Below are 18,093 nucleotides of genomic sequence, written 5' to 3'. Positions count from 1 at the left end.
CAGCCAGTCTAGTCATGAAGCCAGTAATTAGTGGAATTGTGATTTGAACCCAGGATGGTCTGAGTCCAGAAGTCTCTTTCTACAGAATCATCTACAGGCATACCTCGTTTTATTGCACTTTGCAGGTACTTGTTTTTTTTTTAACAAACTGAAGGTATTGGGTAACCCTGTGTGCATTGAGCAAGTCTATTGGCACCATTTTTCCAGCAGCATTTGCTCACTTCACGCTCTGCATCATATTTTGGTAACTCACAATATTTCAAACCTTCCACCAGCAAAAAGATTACGACTCACCGAAGGCTCATATGACGGTAGCATTTTTTAGCAGTAAAATATTTTTTAATTAAGGTATGTACATTTTTTCGACATATGCTATTGTACACTTAGTAGAATATGGTGTAGTGTAAACATAACTTTTATAAGCACTGGGGATAATAATTCGTGTGACTCACTTTATTGCCAATATTTGCTTTATTGTGGTGGTCTGGAATTGAACCTCCAATATCTCTGAGGTCTGCCTGTAAATGGTGTAAGAATTTGTGCTGTAGGAACTGAGTGTTGTGTCAGTGAGAACTGGGGATAGATCAGGGAGGAGATGGAACCTGAACTAAGCCTTGGTGAGGGGTTAGATTCGATAGAGAGAATAGACATTAGTGCTGTGGTGAGTATCCTTGGTCTATATTACCAGGTGGGAGGTTCTATTCCTTGTCAGGGAGATCCTAAATGCTATTTAGAGGAATGTAAGGCTTAGAACTTAAGAGTATTCGATCCAGAGCAAGACTAGTCTAGTTTCAAGCCCCATCTCTGTCACTTCCTAGCTGTGTTTCCATGGACAAGTCACTCAACCTCTCTGAGCTGAGCCCAGTTCTTTCACCTTAAAACTGAGAACAAGAAGGACTTCCCTGATGCTGGAGTGGTTAAGAATCTGCCTGCCAATGTAGGTGACACTGGTTTAAGCCCTGGTCCAGGAAGATCCCACATGCCACGGAGCAACTAAGCCCGTGTGCCACAACTACTGAGCCTGCGCTCTAGAGCCCGTGTGCCATAACTAATGAAACCCGCGTGCCTGGAGCCCGTGCTCTGCAACAAGAGAAGCCACCGCAATGAGAAGCCTGCGCACTGCCACGAAGAGTAGCCCCCGCTCACCGCAACTAGAGAAAGCCCACTAGAGAAAGTGCAGCAACAAAGACCCAATGCAGCCTAAATAAATAAATAAATGAGAACAAGTAAAAAATCATGATGTGAGAGCTCCCAGGCGGTCCACTGGTTAGGACTTGGGGTTTTCACTACCACGGCCCAGGTTCAATCTCTGGTCAGGGAACTAAGATCCCACAAGGTGCAGCCAAAAACCAAAACTAAAAAGCATCAACATTTCATTAAAAAAAAAGAAGAAAGAATGATGAAAATTAACACTTATATCATACATGTTTCCTGCACTGTTGTGAGTACTTTAAGTATTTTCACTGAATCCTCCTAGAACAATTCCATAAGGTAGTTACTGTTAGTATCCTCTTTTTAACAGATGAGGAAACTGAGACACAGAGCAGTTAAGTATCTTGCCCAAGCTCAAACAGCTAAAACTGTAGTCTGTTCTCTTAACTGCTACATCACAATATCATAGAGAAGAGCTCATGAGATGGTGCCTGGCATATCTTTAACACACCCAAATAAACTTAAAATTAATTACAAATTATGGCATAGAGAAGAACTCAACTTGTCATTTCTACTCCCAGAAGTTGGGGCATCTCTGAACACCTATTATCGGTCCTGGTTCAGAGCAGGAAACAGGAACCACTCAAGGTATTTCAAGCAGAAAAGTATTTAATACAGGGACTTGGATGCTCACAGAATCACAGGAAGGGATGGAGGACTTGAAGTCAGGGGACTGCCATTTGGATTTTTGGCTTCAAGATCACCCCTCTGCAGCCATAATGCAGAGGCCAAAAATTGCAGCTGTCATTTCACCCCACATCCAAGAAATTAAAGATTAAAGATCAGATAGTCGGAAGGTGGAGTCCAGCCACAGCTCACTCCTGTCTGCAGAAGGCTGGTGTCTGCCTCCATCCTGCCTTTGAAAACCTTCATGCATACATCTCACTTAATATAAATGAACTTAATATAAACGAACATAAATGACGTTCAGGATCTTAACCCCCAAGAGATCATGGGAAATGTCATTTGTAAACGTCCTGCCCTCGCAGAACAGGGCATAGGACAGGGGTGAGAATGGGTGCTGATGGATGCCAAAGGGTGATGATGAACAATATCTAGTTCACACTGAGTGTCAGAGGGAGAAAAGGCCTCCAAGCTCTATATATCCAAGCCAGGAGACTGGATAATTCATTTTCCTGCCTGGGGGGTATGTTGATCCTTCTCTGAGACCAACAGTTATCTCTTTCCTGACAGATGGAGTTCACTTTGTACATCATTAGCCACGTGGGCATGATCATCTCTTTAGTGTGTCTCACCGTGGCCATCATCACCTTCCTGCTGTGTCGTACCATCCAAAACCACAACACCTACCTCCACCTGCACCTCTGCGTGTGCCTCTTCTTGGCCAAGATTCTCTTCCTCACCGGTGTAGACAAGACCGACAATCAGGTCTCATATCCTTCAGACTGTGTCCCCATCCAGCCCCATCATCTCCGAATCTGCCTCTGCTCATCCTTACCCAACTCCCTCTATGCTACTTCCCACCTCAGGACCTTTGCATGTGCTGTGCCCTCTTTCAATACTCGTTCCCCAGCTTCTCACCTAGTTGACTCCATCTTATGATAGGTCTCAGTTTAAAATCGTTTCCTTGATCATGTTATATATTGTAGTGGTCCCTCCTACTACTCTTTAAGCCATTAGTGCTCACCTGGGATGATTCCATCCTCACTCAGGGGACACTTGGCAATATCTGGAGACGTTGTTAGTTGTCACCCCTGGGAGGGGATGCTGCTGGCAGCTAATGGGTGGAGGCCAGGGATGCTGCTAAACACATTACAATGCACAGGACAGCCGCCCCCCTTCCCCCAGCAGAAAATAATCTGGCAGTAGTGTTACAAATATCATTAATGCTACAGTGGAGAAATTCTTTTTTTTAATTGAAATATAGTTGATTTACAATGTTGTGCCAATCTCTGTTGTACTGCAAAGTGACTCAGTTATACACATATATACATTCTTTTTTATAGTCTTTTCCATTATGGTTTATCACAGTATATTCAATATAGTTCCCTATGCTATACAGTAGGACCTTGTTGTTTGTCCATTCTATCTTTAATAGTTTGTATCTACCACCCCCGAACTCCCAGTCCATCCCTCTCCCTCTTGGCAGCCACCAGTCTGTTCTCTATGTCTGTGATTCTGTTTCTGTTTCGTAGATAGGTTCATTTGCGCCATATTTTAGATTCCACATATAAGTGGTATCATATGTTATTTGCCTTTCTCTTTCTGACTTACTTCACTTAGTATGATAATCTCTAGTTGCATCCACAGCCGAGAAATTCTACTCCTTATCACTCTATTTTGCTTCCTTTCTCAGCACCTATTAGAAACCATATTGATATTTTGGGTTATTTTACTGATTGCGTATCTACCTCCCCCACGAGACCGTGTGCCCCGTGAGAACAAGAACTTTAGCCAATTTACCCCCAGTAACTGTGCCAGAGACAGTAGGCTCTCAGGGTTTTTCCAAAGGGAGCACTACTGACATTTCAGGTGGGGTGATCATTCTTTTTTTTTTTTTTTTTTCGGTACGCGGGCCTCTCGCTGTTGTGGCTTCTCCCGTCTTGGAGCACAGGCTCCGGACGCGCAGGCGCAGCGGCCATGGCTCACGGGCCCAGCCGCTCCGCGGCACGTGGGATCTTCCCGGACCGGGGCACGAAGCCGCGTCCCCTGCATCGGCAGGCGGACTCTCAGCCACTGCGCCACCAGGGAAGCCCGGGGGTGATCATTCTTGATGCAGAACTACCCCTCTCACTGCGGGATGTTTCACTTTCCAGACCCCTTGAGAACTAAAGGCTAGTAGTGCGCCTCACTCTCATCACGTGACCAGGGGTGGGCAAACTTTTCCTGTAAAGAGGCAGATATAAATATCTTTGGCTTTGCAGATACTATGGTCTCTGCTGTGACTATTCAGCTCTGCTGTTTCAGTGTGAAAACAGCCATAGAGAATACATAAATGGGGGTGGCTGTATGTCAATGAAACGTTCTTTACAAAACAGGCAGCCGACCCATGGCTGTAGTTTGTGGACCCCTTCCCCTCCCCCATATCTTCAACCATCCCCTAAAGAAGGGCGATCATGTATCTGTTTCCCCCCAAACTCTCCCAGTTTTAGCGCTGAAAGTTATACGTCCTGAGAAAACCAGGCAAAGCTGGATGATTGGTTACCCTACCAAAAGGATGGAGCCATCCTTGGTGAAGAATAAGTACTTGTGGAATGAATGAAGGGGCCGTGTTTGGGGATCTCCAATCAAAGTAGCTTCTCCTTTGCCCTCTTCCTCTGAACCTGCTCTCTGGAGTAGGGGATCCTGAACGTGCCCGATTGTTCCCTGCAGATGGGCTGCGCCATCATCGCGGGCTTTCTGCACTACCTTTTCCTCGCTTGCTTCTTCTGGATGCTGGTGGAGGCTGTGATGCTCTTCCTTATGGCCAGGAACCTGAAAGTGGTGAATTACTTCAGCTCTCGAAACATCAAGATGAGGTATCTCTGTGCCTTTGGCTACGGGCTCCCGGCGCTGGTGGTGGCTGTCTCTGCCATCATACAACCACAAGGTTATGGGATGTACAATCGGTAAGTGACATCCTTCTCTCTCCCTGAAAATTATTAACTTTATGTACTGTTGGTCTCAGGGCTGCCATATACAGTAGCACAGGTTGTGCACTGCACAAATCCAGGAGCCTTTGTTTGCACTATAGTATCCGCGGATGGTAGTGATGTAAACAATGAACTTGATGGCACAAGGTTTCAATTCGTGGACTCTGGAGCCAACCTGCTTGAGTCTGAATCCTGGCTCCACCACCGTGTTACCTTGGGCAAGTTACTTAAACTCTGTATGCTTTCATTTCATTATCTATTAAATGCAAGCTAATGACAATGCCTGTATCATAGTGTTGTTGTGAGAGTTAAGTGAGTTATTATCTGCAAAACATTTAGACCGTGCTGGGCACAGTGTAAAGCATTATATATGTTATTTTTACCACCATCATTATTGCCATGGACTGTTTTAAACATGATTCCATTGTATAGACATGATTCCATTGATTCAACTTTTTACTTAAAAAGTTGAGTCAATTTTGAGGGAAAAATTAGGTAAGTGACAGGACAAGTAGTATGTGGATAGGGTAGAGACTGTAATTCAGTGAGTTACTTCATTTCATCCTAGGATGGACCCTTGTTATTGTAATTTACAGATGAGGAAAGTGAGCCTCAGAAGGGTGAAAAGACTTTCTCACTATCACACAGTGAAAAAGTGGCAGGGTGAGGACTTGAATCTGGGTCTTTCCAATCCCAGGGCCCCTATTTATCACCCTGGTGCTATAGGCACGTTGCTGAGCTGTATTTGGGGGATTAAATATCTAGGTTTCCTCCCTGCCTGCTGATGGCTTATACTTCAGGTGAGGTCATGAGATGAAGGCTGAGGGAATGGAATTCACGTTAAAGGAGTGCCCTTCATAATCTAAACCCTGTAAGCTTTACAAATATATATTATCTCTGGTATTTCTCAACAAAATTTCTATGTTTCCACTGCGTACAGCAACACCATTCAATGACACTACAGTCTTAATACTGCCCTCTAGATTTGTGCGGTGCACAACCTGTGCTACGGTACATGGCGGCCCCAAGACCAACAGTGACTAAAGTAACCGCTTAATAAATGGTAGCTACAGAGGAAACTGAGGCTCAGCACAGTTGCAGGATTTGCCCAGGGTCACATACCTAGTAAGTGTCCAAGTTGAGTTCAGGTCTGACTGCCTTTTAAAAAAATATTCATATTTATTTTTTTTGAAGTATAATTGATTTACAATGATTCAGGTGTACAGCAAAGTGATTCAGTTATACATAAGAATATATACATATATTCTTTTTCAGATTCTTTTCATTATAGGTTATTACAAGATATTGAATATAGTTCCCTGTGCTATGCAGTAGGTCCTTGTTGTTTACCTATTTTATATATAGTAGATAAATTCCAAATTTATCCCTCCCCCCTTTTCCCCTTTGGAAACCATAAGTTTGTTTTTTATGTCTGTGAGGTCTATCTTGTCAGGAGATAGTGGTGACGATGCAAGGGCACCATGATGAAGTGCCTGATGTTGGTGTGGGTAGTATAAACCCTGACACAGACCAGAGAGGGATGAGGGCATATGGGAGCTGGAAAGTTCACGGAAGCCTTCCTGGAGGAGGTAGATTTTGAATGAGCCTTGAAAGCTCTACTGAAATGTACACCTAAGTGAGGACAAATCTTGCCTAAGGGAGAGCTCAAGCTGTATAGATGGATTGGATTGGAAGAAGAGGAAATTGCGGGGGGGCATGGAATTTGGTGAATACCTTCTAGGTAGTAGGAACTACAAAAAGTTTTGGAAGAGAGGAGTAGCATTGGCAAGGATTTGAAATGATCTCAGGAGGCACTAGGGAGTGGGGAAGTGAGACAGGGAAGAGAAGGAGGAAATACAGGGTGCATTCCTGAGCAGGTCCTGCTGTAGGTAACTGGGGCTCAATCCCATTAGGTACCTCTGGGGGACTGTGCAGGGCACATACCACAGTTATCCCACCCACGAAGTGAGGGAGCTGGCGTATTTATCCAGCTACCTCCCATCAGCCATTGGTTGAGGGCTGCTCCCTGGGGGAACAAATTTTCTAAAGCTTTTAGTCTGATGCCCTCAGGCAGAGATGCAGATGCTAATGAGGAAATTGGCCCGTATTTACTGAAGTAGTTATCCTTGAAAGGATATGGGCAGCATTTTCTCATGGCGTAAACATTTTCTTGCCTTTTGATCACTCTACTACTGGTGACTTACATTCCAGGGAGAGAACATCTGGTTGGCCAAACTTGATTATTTTCCTTCTCTTTCTGGGGAAGGCACACTTCTGCTAAAGGAATATTGGGGTGCTGTTACGAAACATGGCAGAATAGTTGTCAGGTTGTGAAAACAGCCAATATCTACTAGAGGCATGATGGGAAAAGGCAATTAATTCTCCCTCCCTCCTTCCTTTCCCTTCCTCCCTCCCTCCCTCCCTTCCTTCCTTCCTTCCTTCCTTCCCTCCCTCCCTCCCTTCTTCCTTTCTTCCTTCTTTTTCTCCCTTCCCTCCCTCCCTTTATTGCTTCATTCCTATTGACAAGTAATTATGGAATGCCTCTTCCATGCCAGGATTTGCACTGAGTGCTGGGTATTCAGAGATGAATAAAACGTTCAAAGTCCAAATTCTCATGCAGCTCATAGTCTAGTAGGGGAAGATGGACAATTTACAATATATAAACAACTGAACAAGATAATTTATGATAGGTGCTATAAAAAAAAAGCAGCAAGTTCTGTTAGGAAAGGACCAGGGTAGTGGCTTTTCAGAGGAGGTGACGTTCGAGCTGAGATTTGAATGACAAGGTATACTAGTGGAGAGGTCTGGATAAAGGGGTTACAGAGGTTATGGATTGAGAAATGAGCTCTACACAAGGCATTAAGTGAATATTTCAGGAACATTCACCCAGGAAGAAGGTCTGAAAGAGGAAAACTGCAATGTGACCTGGTCCATCATGAAAATTTTCACGTCGGTCTCATCTGCCAATATTCTCTCCCATTAGCACGTCTGGCGGGGTGTGGGTAATTTTAGGGTCAGGACTCTGAGACAATCACTGACTCCTGTTTTTCTCCATAGCTGCTGGCTGAATACAGAGACAGGGTTTATCTGGAGTTTCCTGGGGCCAGTGTGCACAATTATAGTGGTAAGCTGATTGCTTGTTGCAGTGTGTTTTGGAGGAGGATCAAGGAGACCCAAGGGATCAAGCAGTGCCAGTGGATGTTGCAAAGCTCTGGTCACTTATTCCTCAAAAGCGTGCACCATTCTGACCCTTGATTTCTGAGATTTCCAAGTTAGAGTGTCATTCCTTTGATTTGTAATATATTTTTTTAATGCCAGCGTGCAAATCCCCTGGAAGGGACCACAATCTTATCAATCCTTTGTGTTTCAGTAAGAATGGGTCTATTGCTCTCATCTGAGTACAGATGTTGAATAAGAGAAAAGGTAGGAAGAAATTAAGAGCAATTGGTTGGTGGCGGGGGGAGGGTTGGAGAGGGAAATGTTGGGAAAGAGGCAAAGGGAAATCTGGAGGGTTTTTTTTTGTTTGGTTGGTTGGTTTTTTGCTGTGTTGGGTCTTTGTTGCTGCACGCAGGCTTTCTTTAGTTGTGGCGAGCGGGGGCTACTCTTCGTTGCGGTGCACGGGCTTCTCATTGCGGTGGCTTCTCATGTTGCAGAGCACGGGCTCTAGGCACACCGGCTTCAGTAGTTGTGGCACGCAGGCTCAGTAGTTGTGGCTCGCGGGCTCTAGAGCACAGGCTCTGTAGTTGTGGAGCATGGGCTTAGTTGCTCCGCGGCATGTGGGATTTTCCCGGACCAGGGCTCCTGTGTCCCCTGCAGGCGGATTCTTAACCACTGCACCACCAGGGAAGCCCCATGGAGATTTAAAAAAAGTTTTATGGAGGTTTAATCGACAAAAACTATATATATTTAAGGTGTACAACTTGATGTTTTGACGTAGGTATACACTGTGAAATGATCACCGCAATCAACCTAATTAACAAATCCATCACCTCACATACTTACCATTTTTCCCCTTTTCTTTCTTTGTTGTGAGAACCCTTAAGAGCTACCCTTCTAGCAAATTTCAAGTATATACTACAGTATTGTAACAGAAGTCACCATGTTGTACATTACATCTCTAGAACTTACCTTGCATAACTGAAACTTTGTACCCTTAGACCAACATCTTCCCATCCCCTGGGAGCCACCCTTCTACTCTCTGGGAAGCCTGGGGAGGTTGAGTACCATCTCCTTGCTTCCTTGCCTCCAATCTAGATTCTACAGTCCTGCAAGATGAGAGTCTTCTGACTCTCACTCATGGTGGCTTGTTTCCTTGAGTCATTTGTAATTGTTAACTGTGAGTTCATATTTGACTGAGCTAAATCTTGGGAATTCTTGAGGTTTTATTCCTCCAGAGGGGTTTTGCTTACTTCTATCAGGTTTTGGGGGTCCATGTGTGAGTTTCCTAGGGCTGCCATCACAAAGTATCACAAACTGGGTAGCTTAGAACAACAGAATTTTATTGACTCACAGTTCTGGAAGCTAGAAGTCTGAAATCAAGGAGTCAGCAGGCCATGCTCCATCTGAATCTGTTTCTCCATCTGAATCTGATTCTTCTATAGGGAAGAATCTGTTCCCGTCTACTCTCCAAATTCTGGTAGCCTCAGGCATTCCTTGGCTCGTAGATGTCAGTCTTCTCCCTGTATCTCTTCACATTGTCTTCCCTCTGTGCATGTCTGTCTCTATGTCCAAATTTCCCCTTTTTATAAGGGCACCAGTCATATTGGATTAGGGCCCACCCTAATGACTTCATTTTAATTTGATCATCTCTGTAAAGACCCTATATCCAGATAAGGTAGCATTCTGAGGTCTTGGGGGTTAGGGCTTCAACATATCTTATTTTTTGTGGTGGGGGGACATAATTCAACCCATGATGGGGCACTGGTCTTGATACTAACTTCCCAGATGCATCCAGTGGAAATAAACCAAGGTCTTCCAAGAGCAAGCAAAGGCTGTTTATTAGGAGATTGCTATGGTAAGGGAGTCAACCACTTGCATTGTCAAAGCGCTTGCATTGGTCAGAGACTAAAAAACAGGCAGATGAGTGGGAAAGCTTTATAGAGGAAAAAAGGGAAGGTTTCATGTGTGCCCTGCTTGGAGGCTGTAGGCATGGGGACCCTATGGGTAGGCTAACTGAAAGCAAGGCATTCTATGTGCTTGGTTAGGGTTACGTACTGGCTTTCTCCTTTTGGCCCTAAATTGGAATCAGGGGCAGAAATGAGGGAGGCTGTCAATTATTAGTCAAGTCCTGGTCATTTGGGGTCAGTTATTGTGTGGCTTCCTGCAGTGGTTACTGTAGACTGTGGGTCAGAGTTCTATTTTTATAGATGGTCTGGCCATTATCCTTTTGTATATCCAATCTCTCCATCCCTTCTGCTTGACTCTGTAGATCAATTCCATCCTCCTGACTGGGACACTGTGGATCCTGAGGCAGCAGATTTCTAGCGTCAGTACTGAAGTCTCCAAGCTCAAAGACACCAGGTACCATCCATCCTTCCTTTCCCCTCCTCTTCTAGGCTCCTTTCCTTCTTTCCCCAAATGTTCACTGAGTACCTTTTGTAAGCCTGGTCCTGTGCCCCAAATGGAATAGCACAGTGTCTAGATCAGGCTGTCTCAAACCTCAGCACTGCCACTTAAAAGCTGTGTGACCTTAGGCAAGTTACATAACCTCTCTGAAACTCAGTTTCCTCATCTGTAGAACAGAGATGCTAACACTGCCCATTTCGTGTGGCTTATGAAGCATTTAGTACAGTTCCTAGGAGGAGTGAGTGTTTCCTGTATGAGAACTATTAATATATTCTCTAATTCTTCTACTGTGCATACTTATGTGTACATATTTACAAAACCAGAATCATACTATTTTATTTTTATAACCATTTTTCTCTTAACAACATGTAATGAATATTTTTCTATTTTATTAGAAATTGGTGACAATATCTTTTTTTTATATATAGTGTTTCAGTGTAAAGACCTAGCACAATTTATTTAAATCATCCCTTATTTATGGACATTTAAGTTGTTTCTTTTTTTTCTTTCTTTCTTTTTTTTTTTACTATTATAAACCATCCTATCTTGAAATACCCTTGTAGGCAAATCTTCTTACACATCTGTTGTTATTAAATACAATAATAGTATGGAGAACAGTATGGAGGTCCCTTAAAAAACTAAAAATAGAAGTACCATATGACCCAGCAATCCCACTACTGGGCATATACCCAGAGAAGACCATAATTCAAAAAGACACATGCACCCCAATGTTCATTGCAGCACTATATACAATAGCCAGGTCACGGAAGCAACATAAATGTCCATTGACAGATGAATGGATAAAGAAGATGTGGTACATATATACAATGGAATATTACTCAGCCATAAAAAGGAATGAAACTGGGTAATTTGTAGAGATGTGGACGGACCTAGAGACTGTCAGAGTGAAGTAAGTCAGAAAGAGAAAAACAAATATCATATATTAACGCATATATGTGGAATCTAGAAAAATGGTACAGATGAACCAGTTTGCAAGGCAGAAATAGAGACACAGATGTAGAGAACAAACATATGGACACCAAGGGTGGAAAGTGGGAGGGGGGATGGTGGTGGGATGAATTGGGAGATTGGGATTGACATGTATACACTGATGTGTATAAAATAGATAACTAATAAGAATCTGCTGTATAAAAATATAAATTAAATAAAATTCAAAAAAAATACAATAATAGGCATGAAATTGCCTGAGTCAGAGTAGGTTGGATTGTAACACTGTTAGTATATATTGCAAATCGTTTTCCAGAAAATGTTTCCATTTACAATAGTGCTTGTTTACCTGCAGCTTTGCCAACACTAGTGTTTATCATTTTTATTGTTTTCCTGAATTAATATATGAAATTTACAATCTCATTATTTTAGTTTCATATATATATATTTTATCTTACAGATGTGGGACTTTTTCATATTCTTATAGGCCATTTGTTTTCTTAACTTCATCATTCAACTAAAGTTCATTTTAAGAACCTACTCAAACCAGACATTGTCTAGCTTTTATCAGCAGTAAACTGATAACGTCCTTTACTTATTTTCCTGTCAGTGTCCAATCCCTCACTCCCCTTGAATATTTTTTTAAAGTTATTTTTTAAAAGTTAGTGCAAAAAGTTAAAATAAAGTTAATACATACAATGGTAAGAAAAATTAAGTAGTGAAAAAGGGAACACATATAAAGTCATTCTCTATCTCTCCCCTGACCCCCTGGGTCCCCAGATCCCTCCTACCCTAAGCAGCCATTATTGCTTAAGTTGACCTTCCTTCCAGAACATTCTATACTTATATATCCATTACATAAATGATAGGATACTGTACGTATTATTCTGCACTTTGTGTTTTCCACATATTATGTAGCTTACATCATATCAATACTTAAGGTTAAAAACAACTAACAAGGGACTTCACTGGTGGCGCAGTGGTTGAGAGTCTGCCTGCCGATGCAGGGGACACGGGTTCGTGCCCCTGTCCGGGAGGATCCCACATGCCGCGGAGCGGCTGGGCCCGTGAGCCATGGCCGCTGAGCCTGCGCGCCCGGAGCCTGTGCTCCGCAATAGGAGAGACCACAACAGTGAGAGTCCTGAGTACCGCAAAAAAAAAAAAAAAAAAAAGTTTTTATAATCTACTCTTTATCTCTATAGATTTGTCTATTCTGGACATTTCTTATCAATTGAATCATACACTGTGTGGCCTTTTGTGTCTGGCTTCTCTCACTGAGCAGCATGTTTTCAACGTTCATCCACGTTGTAGCGAGCGTCAGTGCTTCATTACTTTTTATGACTGAATAATATTCCAGTATATGGATGGACCACATTGTGTGCATCCGTTCATCTGTTGGTGGATGTTTGGGTTGTTTTAGTTGGGGGATAAGTAAATAGGGAATGGCTGCTTGATAGGTACATGGTTTATTTTTGGGGTGATAAAAATGTCTTGGAACTGGATGGTGATGATGTTTGTACGTTGTGAATGTGCTCAATGCCACTGAGTTGCACACTTTCAGTGGCCAAAATGGTTAATCTTATGGTATGTGAGTTTCGCCTCCAATAAAAAGGAAGGCTTCATAGTATTTCATATGATGGCTTCACGGTTCACTTAATGTGTCCCAAATTCTTGGACAGGAAGGTCCTTCTAGCCTTTAAAATTTTTTTTATTGATGTATGGCTGATTTACAATGTTGTGTTAATTTCTGCTGTACAGCAAAGTGACTTAGTTTTATATATAGATAGATATATATATTCTTTTTTCATATTCTTTTACATTGTGGTTTATCACAGGATATTGAATATAGTTCCCTGTGCTATACAGTAGACCTTGCTGTTTATCCATTCTATATATAATAGTTTGCATCTGCTAATCCCAAACCCCAAATCCATCCCTCCCCCTCCCCCCACTTTGGCAACCACATGTCTGTTCTCTATGTCTGTGACTCTGTTTCTGTTTTGTAGATAAGTTCACCTGTGTCGTATTTTAGATTCCACATGTAAATGATATCATATGGTATTTGTCTTTCTCTTTCTGACTTACATACTTTATCATACTTAGTATGATAAAAATGGCATTATTTCATTCTTTTTAATGGTTGAGTAAATATTCCATTGTGTGTGTGTGTGTGTGTGTGTGTATATATATATATACATAGAAATGTACACATATATACACACATATATACATATATTTACAACATATATGTGAGATATATATATATATATACACAAACCACATCTTCTTTATCTGTTGATGGACATTTAGGTTGTTTCCATGTCTCGTCTATTGTAAATAGTGCCTTCTAGCCTTTTATTACTACAGACAATATTGCATTAAATACGTGTGTCCACACATCTTTGTGTCCATGTGTATCTGTAGGCCAATTGCCTTTTCAACGTCTGTAGGATTTGATTTTCCTACCTCTAGGCTTGGAGCCTCTGTTCCACGTTTATTCTCACCCAGGTGACGGGTCACATGGTGGCAGCCTCAGGCTAAACCTGGGAGAGTGGTGGCCCATGAGGACAGCAGCCACCTCCTAGAACCTTATCCTCTGCAAATCTTCCCCTCCAGGTTACTGACATTCAAAGCCTTTGCTCAGATCTTCATCTTGGGGTGTTCCTGGGTGTTGGGCATTTTCCAGTTTGGACCCATGGCCAATATCATGGCTTACTTGTTCACCATCATCAACAGCCTGCAAGGAGCCTTCATCTTCCTCATTCATTGTCTGCTCAACCGCCAGGTAGGTAGCTGCCGCCTTCCCAGTCCCCTTCCTTCCAGGGCTCATGCCTCTGCCCACACATGCCCCTGCAGTGATTCAACTCCCCGTGATGTGTCTCCACCTTCAGGTACGGGAAGAATACAGAAGATGCATGACCAGGAAGACCAAACCCAGCTCCCAGTCCGAGACCTCAGGGATCGTACTGTCATCTGTTCCTTCCACTTCCAAAACGGTGAGAGTCTGCATGTTGTACGCGGGTTCTGGTCAGACAGAATGTCTGCTTCTTAGCAATACTAGACAGCACTGTATGTTGAGTACCTACTGTGAGCTAAACACGTACACAGGTATTAACTCATTTGATAAAGTTTGGGCTTTAAGGGTGGGGGTTTGGGAGCCAGACTGCCTGGGTTTAAATGCCAGCTCTGCCCCTCAGTAGCTATGCAAACTAAAAGAGACAAAATCATGACTCACAGATATAAAATAAGCATCTGTCAAGGATTTTATTCTGCTCATTAATCAGTGAGGGAAGCAGCAGGTGTTATAACTGGTTCACAAGAGAACGCAAAGAACAGACGTGTATGTGTAGTACATCATACATATAATGTGTACAATGTACATAATGTACACGTAACACATAGCACACATATAATGTACACAGTGTTCACAATGTATACATAACACATAATATTACTACTTTATATATGTGTATGTTCTTGTGTTCTCTTTTGAACCAATTATAACATCTGCCTGGTTTCCTCATTGATAATTATATGTAATATATAGAACATATAATTATATATTATATAATTATACATATTGTAAATATACAGACATTATATATAATTATTCACATTATAACATGTAAATTTTATATTATATAATATATAAATATATAATATATATAAATTTCATATATAATATCTATAAATTATACATAATTGTATTTTATACATAATTATAAATATAAAGCCATTATATATAATTATTAATATATAATATAATCATACATATAATTATAATTATACAGACATATATAATTATTAGTATTATATATTTAAAATTCATATATGTGTATTACTTATGTATTAATATATGTGAATTAAATACATATATAATCTCAATAATATTGAAATGAGAGTGCAAGTAAAGGAAAAACAGATTTTTCCATGAAATTATTTTCCATCACTGTCAGTTATTTAAAATTTACAGAATTGTAAAATAGCTCCACCATAGATCAGATAATACCCAAAGGGGTATCCTCTAACAATGCATCATTTTTGTTCGAAGCGCACATTTTCCTCTACACAATGGATCTCATCCAATCTCATGGCTACAAACACCATCTATTAGCAATGACTCCCAAATTATAAATAATGTGTTTAGCCCCCTCTCCTGAATTCTAGACTCATATAACCTGCCACCTTCCAAATGCCCCCACTTAGATGTCTAATAGATGTCACAGATGTAACACATTCCAAATGAGCTTCTGATTCCCCTACCTCTCATTTCCACATAGGGTCCTCTATTTTTCTATTGCTCGGGAGTGAAGGTGTGAAGTTAACCTTGACTCTGCTTTTCTTCTCACTCTCTTCCATCTCTGATTCATCAGCAAATCCTGATGACTTTTTCTCAAAATGGATCCAGAGTCTGATCGCTTCTCTTTCCCTTCATTCCTTCCACTGTGGTCCAAGTCCAAGTCTCTAGCCAGGATGATGGAAATAGCCTCAAAAGTGTTCTTCCTGCTGCCTCTCTTGCCTTTTCCCTGCCCTACCTTTGGTCTATTCTCCCTACAGCAGCCAGAGGGCACTCGTGAACCCCTGAGTCAGGTCACATTCCTTCTCTGCCTACAACACTCCATGGCTCCCACCTTAGAGTAAAAGCCAAAGTCCTCCTGGTGGCCCACAAGGCCTTGTTTGATCTGACTCTCTTTTCCTTTTTGACCTTGTCTTCTATTAATTGACCTCTCACTTCACTCTGCTCCACCCTCACTGGCCTGCTCAAGATTCTTCAAACATGGCAGGCTCATTTCCTCCTTAGGAAACTTGAACTGAATGCTCTTGAATGCCTTGAATGTTTTTGTCCTGATACCTGCATGGACAACTCCCTCACTTCCCTCACGTCCTTCAAATCTTTGTTCCAGTCATTTCTTATCAATGAAATTTCCTCTGACAACTGTATTTTGTGCAGCCTCCTATTCCCCTACCCTGGTGTTCATGCTTCCTCCACGCACCTTGTCTTGATTTTCTTTTCCATGCTTTCCACTTTCTAACACTATAATTTCCTTATTCATCTCATTTAATTTTTATGGTCTTCCATCCCCCACTAGAAGGTCTTATTTTTTTTCACTGATGTATTCCAAGTACAAGTAACTAAGATCCAGTGGCTTAAATAAATATGAAATTCTTTTTCTTGCAAGAATAGAAGTCCAGAGTTAGGTGTTGCTGGTATTGGTTCTGTTGCTTAGTGGTGTTGTTAAGGATCTAAGCTCTCCCTAGATTTCCTTTCCACTGACAGCATGTTGACTTTTCATCAATTATTTTCATGGTTGCAAGATGGCTGCCATAGCTCCAGACATTGTGACCACGTTCAAGGCAGGAAGGAGAGGGATGGGGCAGAGTGGTAATCTCTCCTTTCAACCTTCTCCCTTTAATAGGAAATAATAGCTTTTCCAGAAGCCCCTTAGCAGATTTCTCTTTCACCTAATTGGTCAGAACCAATCATATGACTACTCATAGTTACAAAGGAATTTGAAAAAACAAGTATTCTGCTTTCTAGCTTCTAGAATGGGAATATCAATAGTAAAGAGGTTGAGAATAGCTTTTGGGTCTGCCAACAGTGCCTGCCACACTAGGCGTAATCACTGTTAACATTTAAATGTTTATCCTTCTAGTTTTTATTGCCATATTTACCTCTGTCTGTATTTATAAGACCCATGCCCACATAGATCTGATCCCTGGACCCACATGTGTACTAATCCTGCCACTGTTTCTGATTCTAATTTCTCTCACAGGGTTAAAGTCCTTTCTTGCTTTCAAATACACTATGAAACAACATTTCAGGAAAGCAGGAGCCTTCTCTGAAATCTTCTTCTCGGCTTAATATGGAAATGCAGGATCCTGCCAGCCCCAGAACTCTCTGGGAAATTCGGATCATGGACGGATATGTGGGATGGTCTTCCCATGGCTTCATGCCCTGCTGAGAAACAAGAGTTCCTGTTCCAGCTTACCATTTTATCTTCCGTGTTCTGCAACTCTTTGACTTTCCAGAGTTTTGCGGAGATAACAGATCACAGTGCAATGGCGGGACCAAGAACTTCTGGCTACCATTTTGTTTTGTCCTAAGTCCATGGATGTGTGGCTTCAAGAGTGCCTCTCCAGCATCTATCACATGCTTGACACAGAGAGTAGCCCTCAATAAATGATGTGTCTTCTGACTGACTGCCTTACCTTTCAACAAAGAACCCTCCTGCTTTTATAGAAATGGTCAGTAAGATTTAAGGAGAGCCTCAGGGGATACATAAAGCACACACACGTATAGGCAGAAACACTTAAAAGAGTTATGTTGTTAAGTAGGAGCAGTCAAAGGGAATTAAGAGGTACAAACTTCTAGGTGTAAAATAAATAAGTGACAAAAATGTAAGGCTCAGCAGAGTGAATATAGTCAATATTTTATGATAACTTTATATGGAGTATAATCTATAAAAATATCAAATTACCATGCTGTACACCTGAAAGTAACATAATACTGTAAGTCAACTATACTTCAATTGAAAAAACAAGAAGGAAGTGAAAATTCAACATGTAGATCTCCCCTCTGTGGCCACTTTAATAGCTCCCTAATCAAAGTGTAGTCTGTGGACCAGAAGAATCAGCCTCACCTTGTTAGAAAAGTAGGACATCAGGTGCCACCCCAGATCTGCTGAACCAGAGCCTGCATTTTTTTTTTACTTTTTATTTTGTTTTATTTATGTACTTTTTGGCTGCGTTGGGTCTTCGTTGCTGTGCACGGCCT

At 41.7% G+C, this 18,093-nt stretch overlaps 1 protein-coding gene across 1 annotated transcript in view; it reads left to right on the top strand.

Moving 5' to 3' along the window:
* Positions 1-17,155, top strand: part of ADGRE1 (adhesion G protein-coupled receptor E1) — a 46,965-nt gene extending 29,810 nt beyond the window's left edge. The window contains exons 16-22 of the mRNA XM_060146709.1: positions 2,407-2,601; positions 4,546-4,781; positions 7,863-7,929; positions 10,234-10,325; positions 13,935-14,103; positions 14,210-14,314; positions 17,093-17,155. Of these exons, the coding sequence (XP_060002692.1) occupies positions 2,407-2,601; positions 4,546-4,781; positions 7,863-7,929; positions 10,234-10,325; positions 13,935-14,103; positions 14,210-14,314; positions 17,093-17,098 (870 nt within the window). The 3' untranslated portion in view covers positions 17,099-17,155. The remainder of the gene's footprint in view (positions 1-2,406; positions 2,602-4,545; positions 4,782-7,862; positions 7,930-10,233; positions 10,326-13,934; positions 14,104-14,209; positions 14,315-17,092) is intronic.
* The last annotated feature ends 938 nt before the right edge of the window (positions 17,156-18,093 follow it).

The sequence above is a fragment of the Lagenorhynchus albirostris genome, chromosome 3, assembly GCF_949774975.1.
Source record: "Lagenorhynchus albirostris chromosome 3, mLagAlb1.1, whole genome shotgun sequence".
NCBI lineage: Eukaryota > Metazoa > Chordata > Mammalia > Artiodactyla > Delphinidae > Lagenorhynchus > Lagenorhynchus albirostris.
Note: the sequence above shows the minus strand (reverse complement) of the source record. Positions and strands in the feature narration are given on the sequence as shown.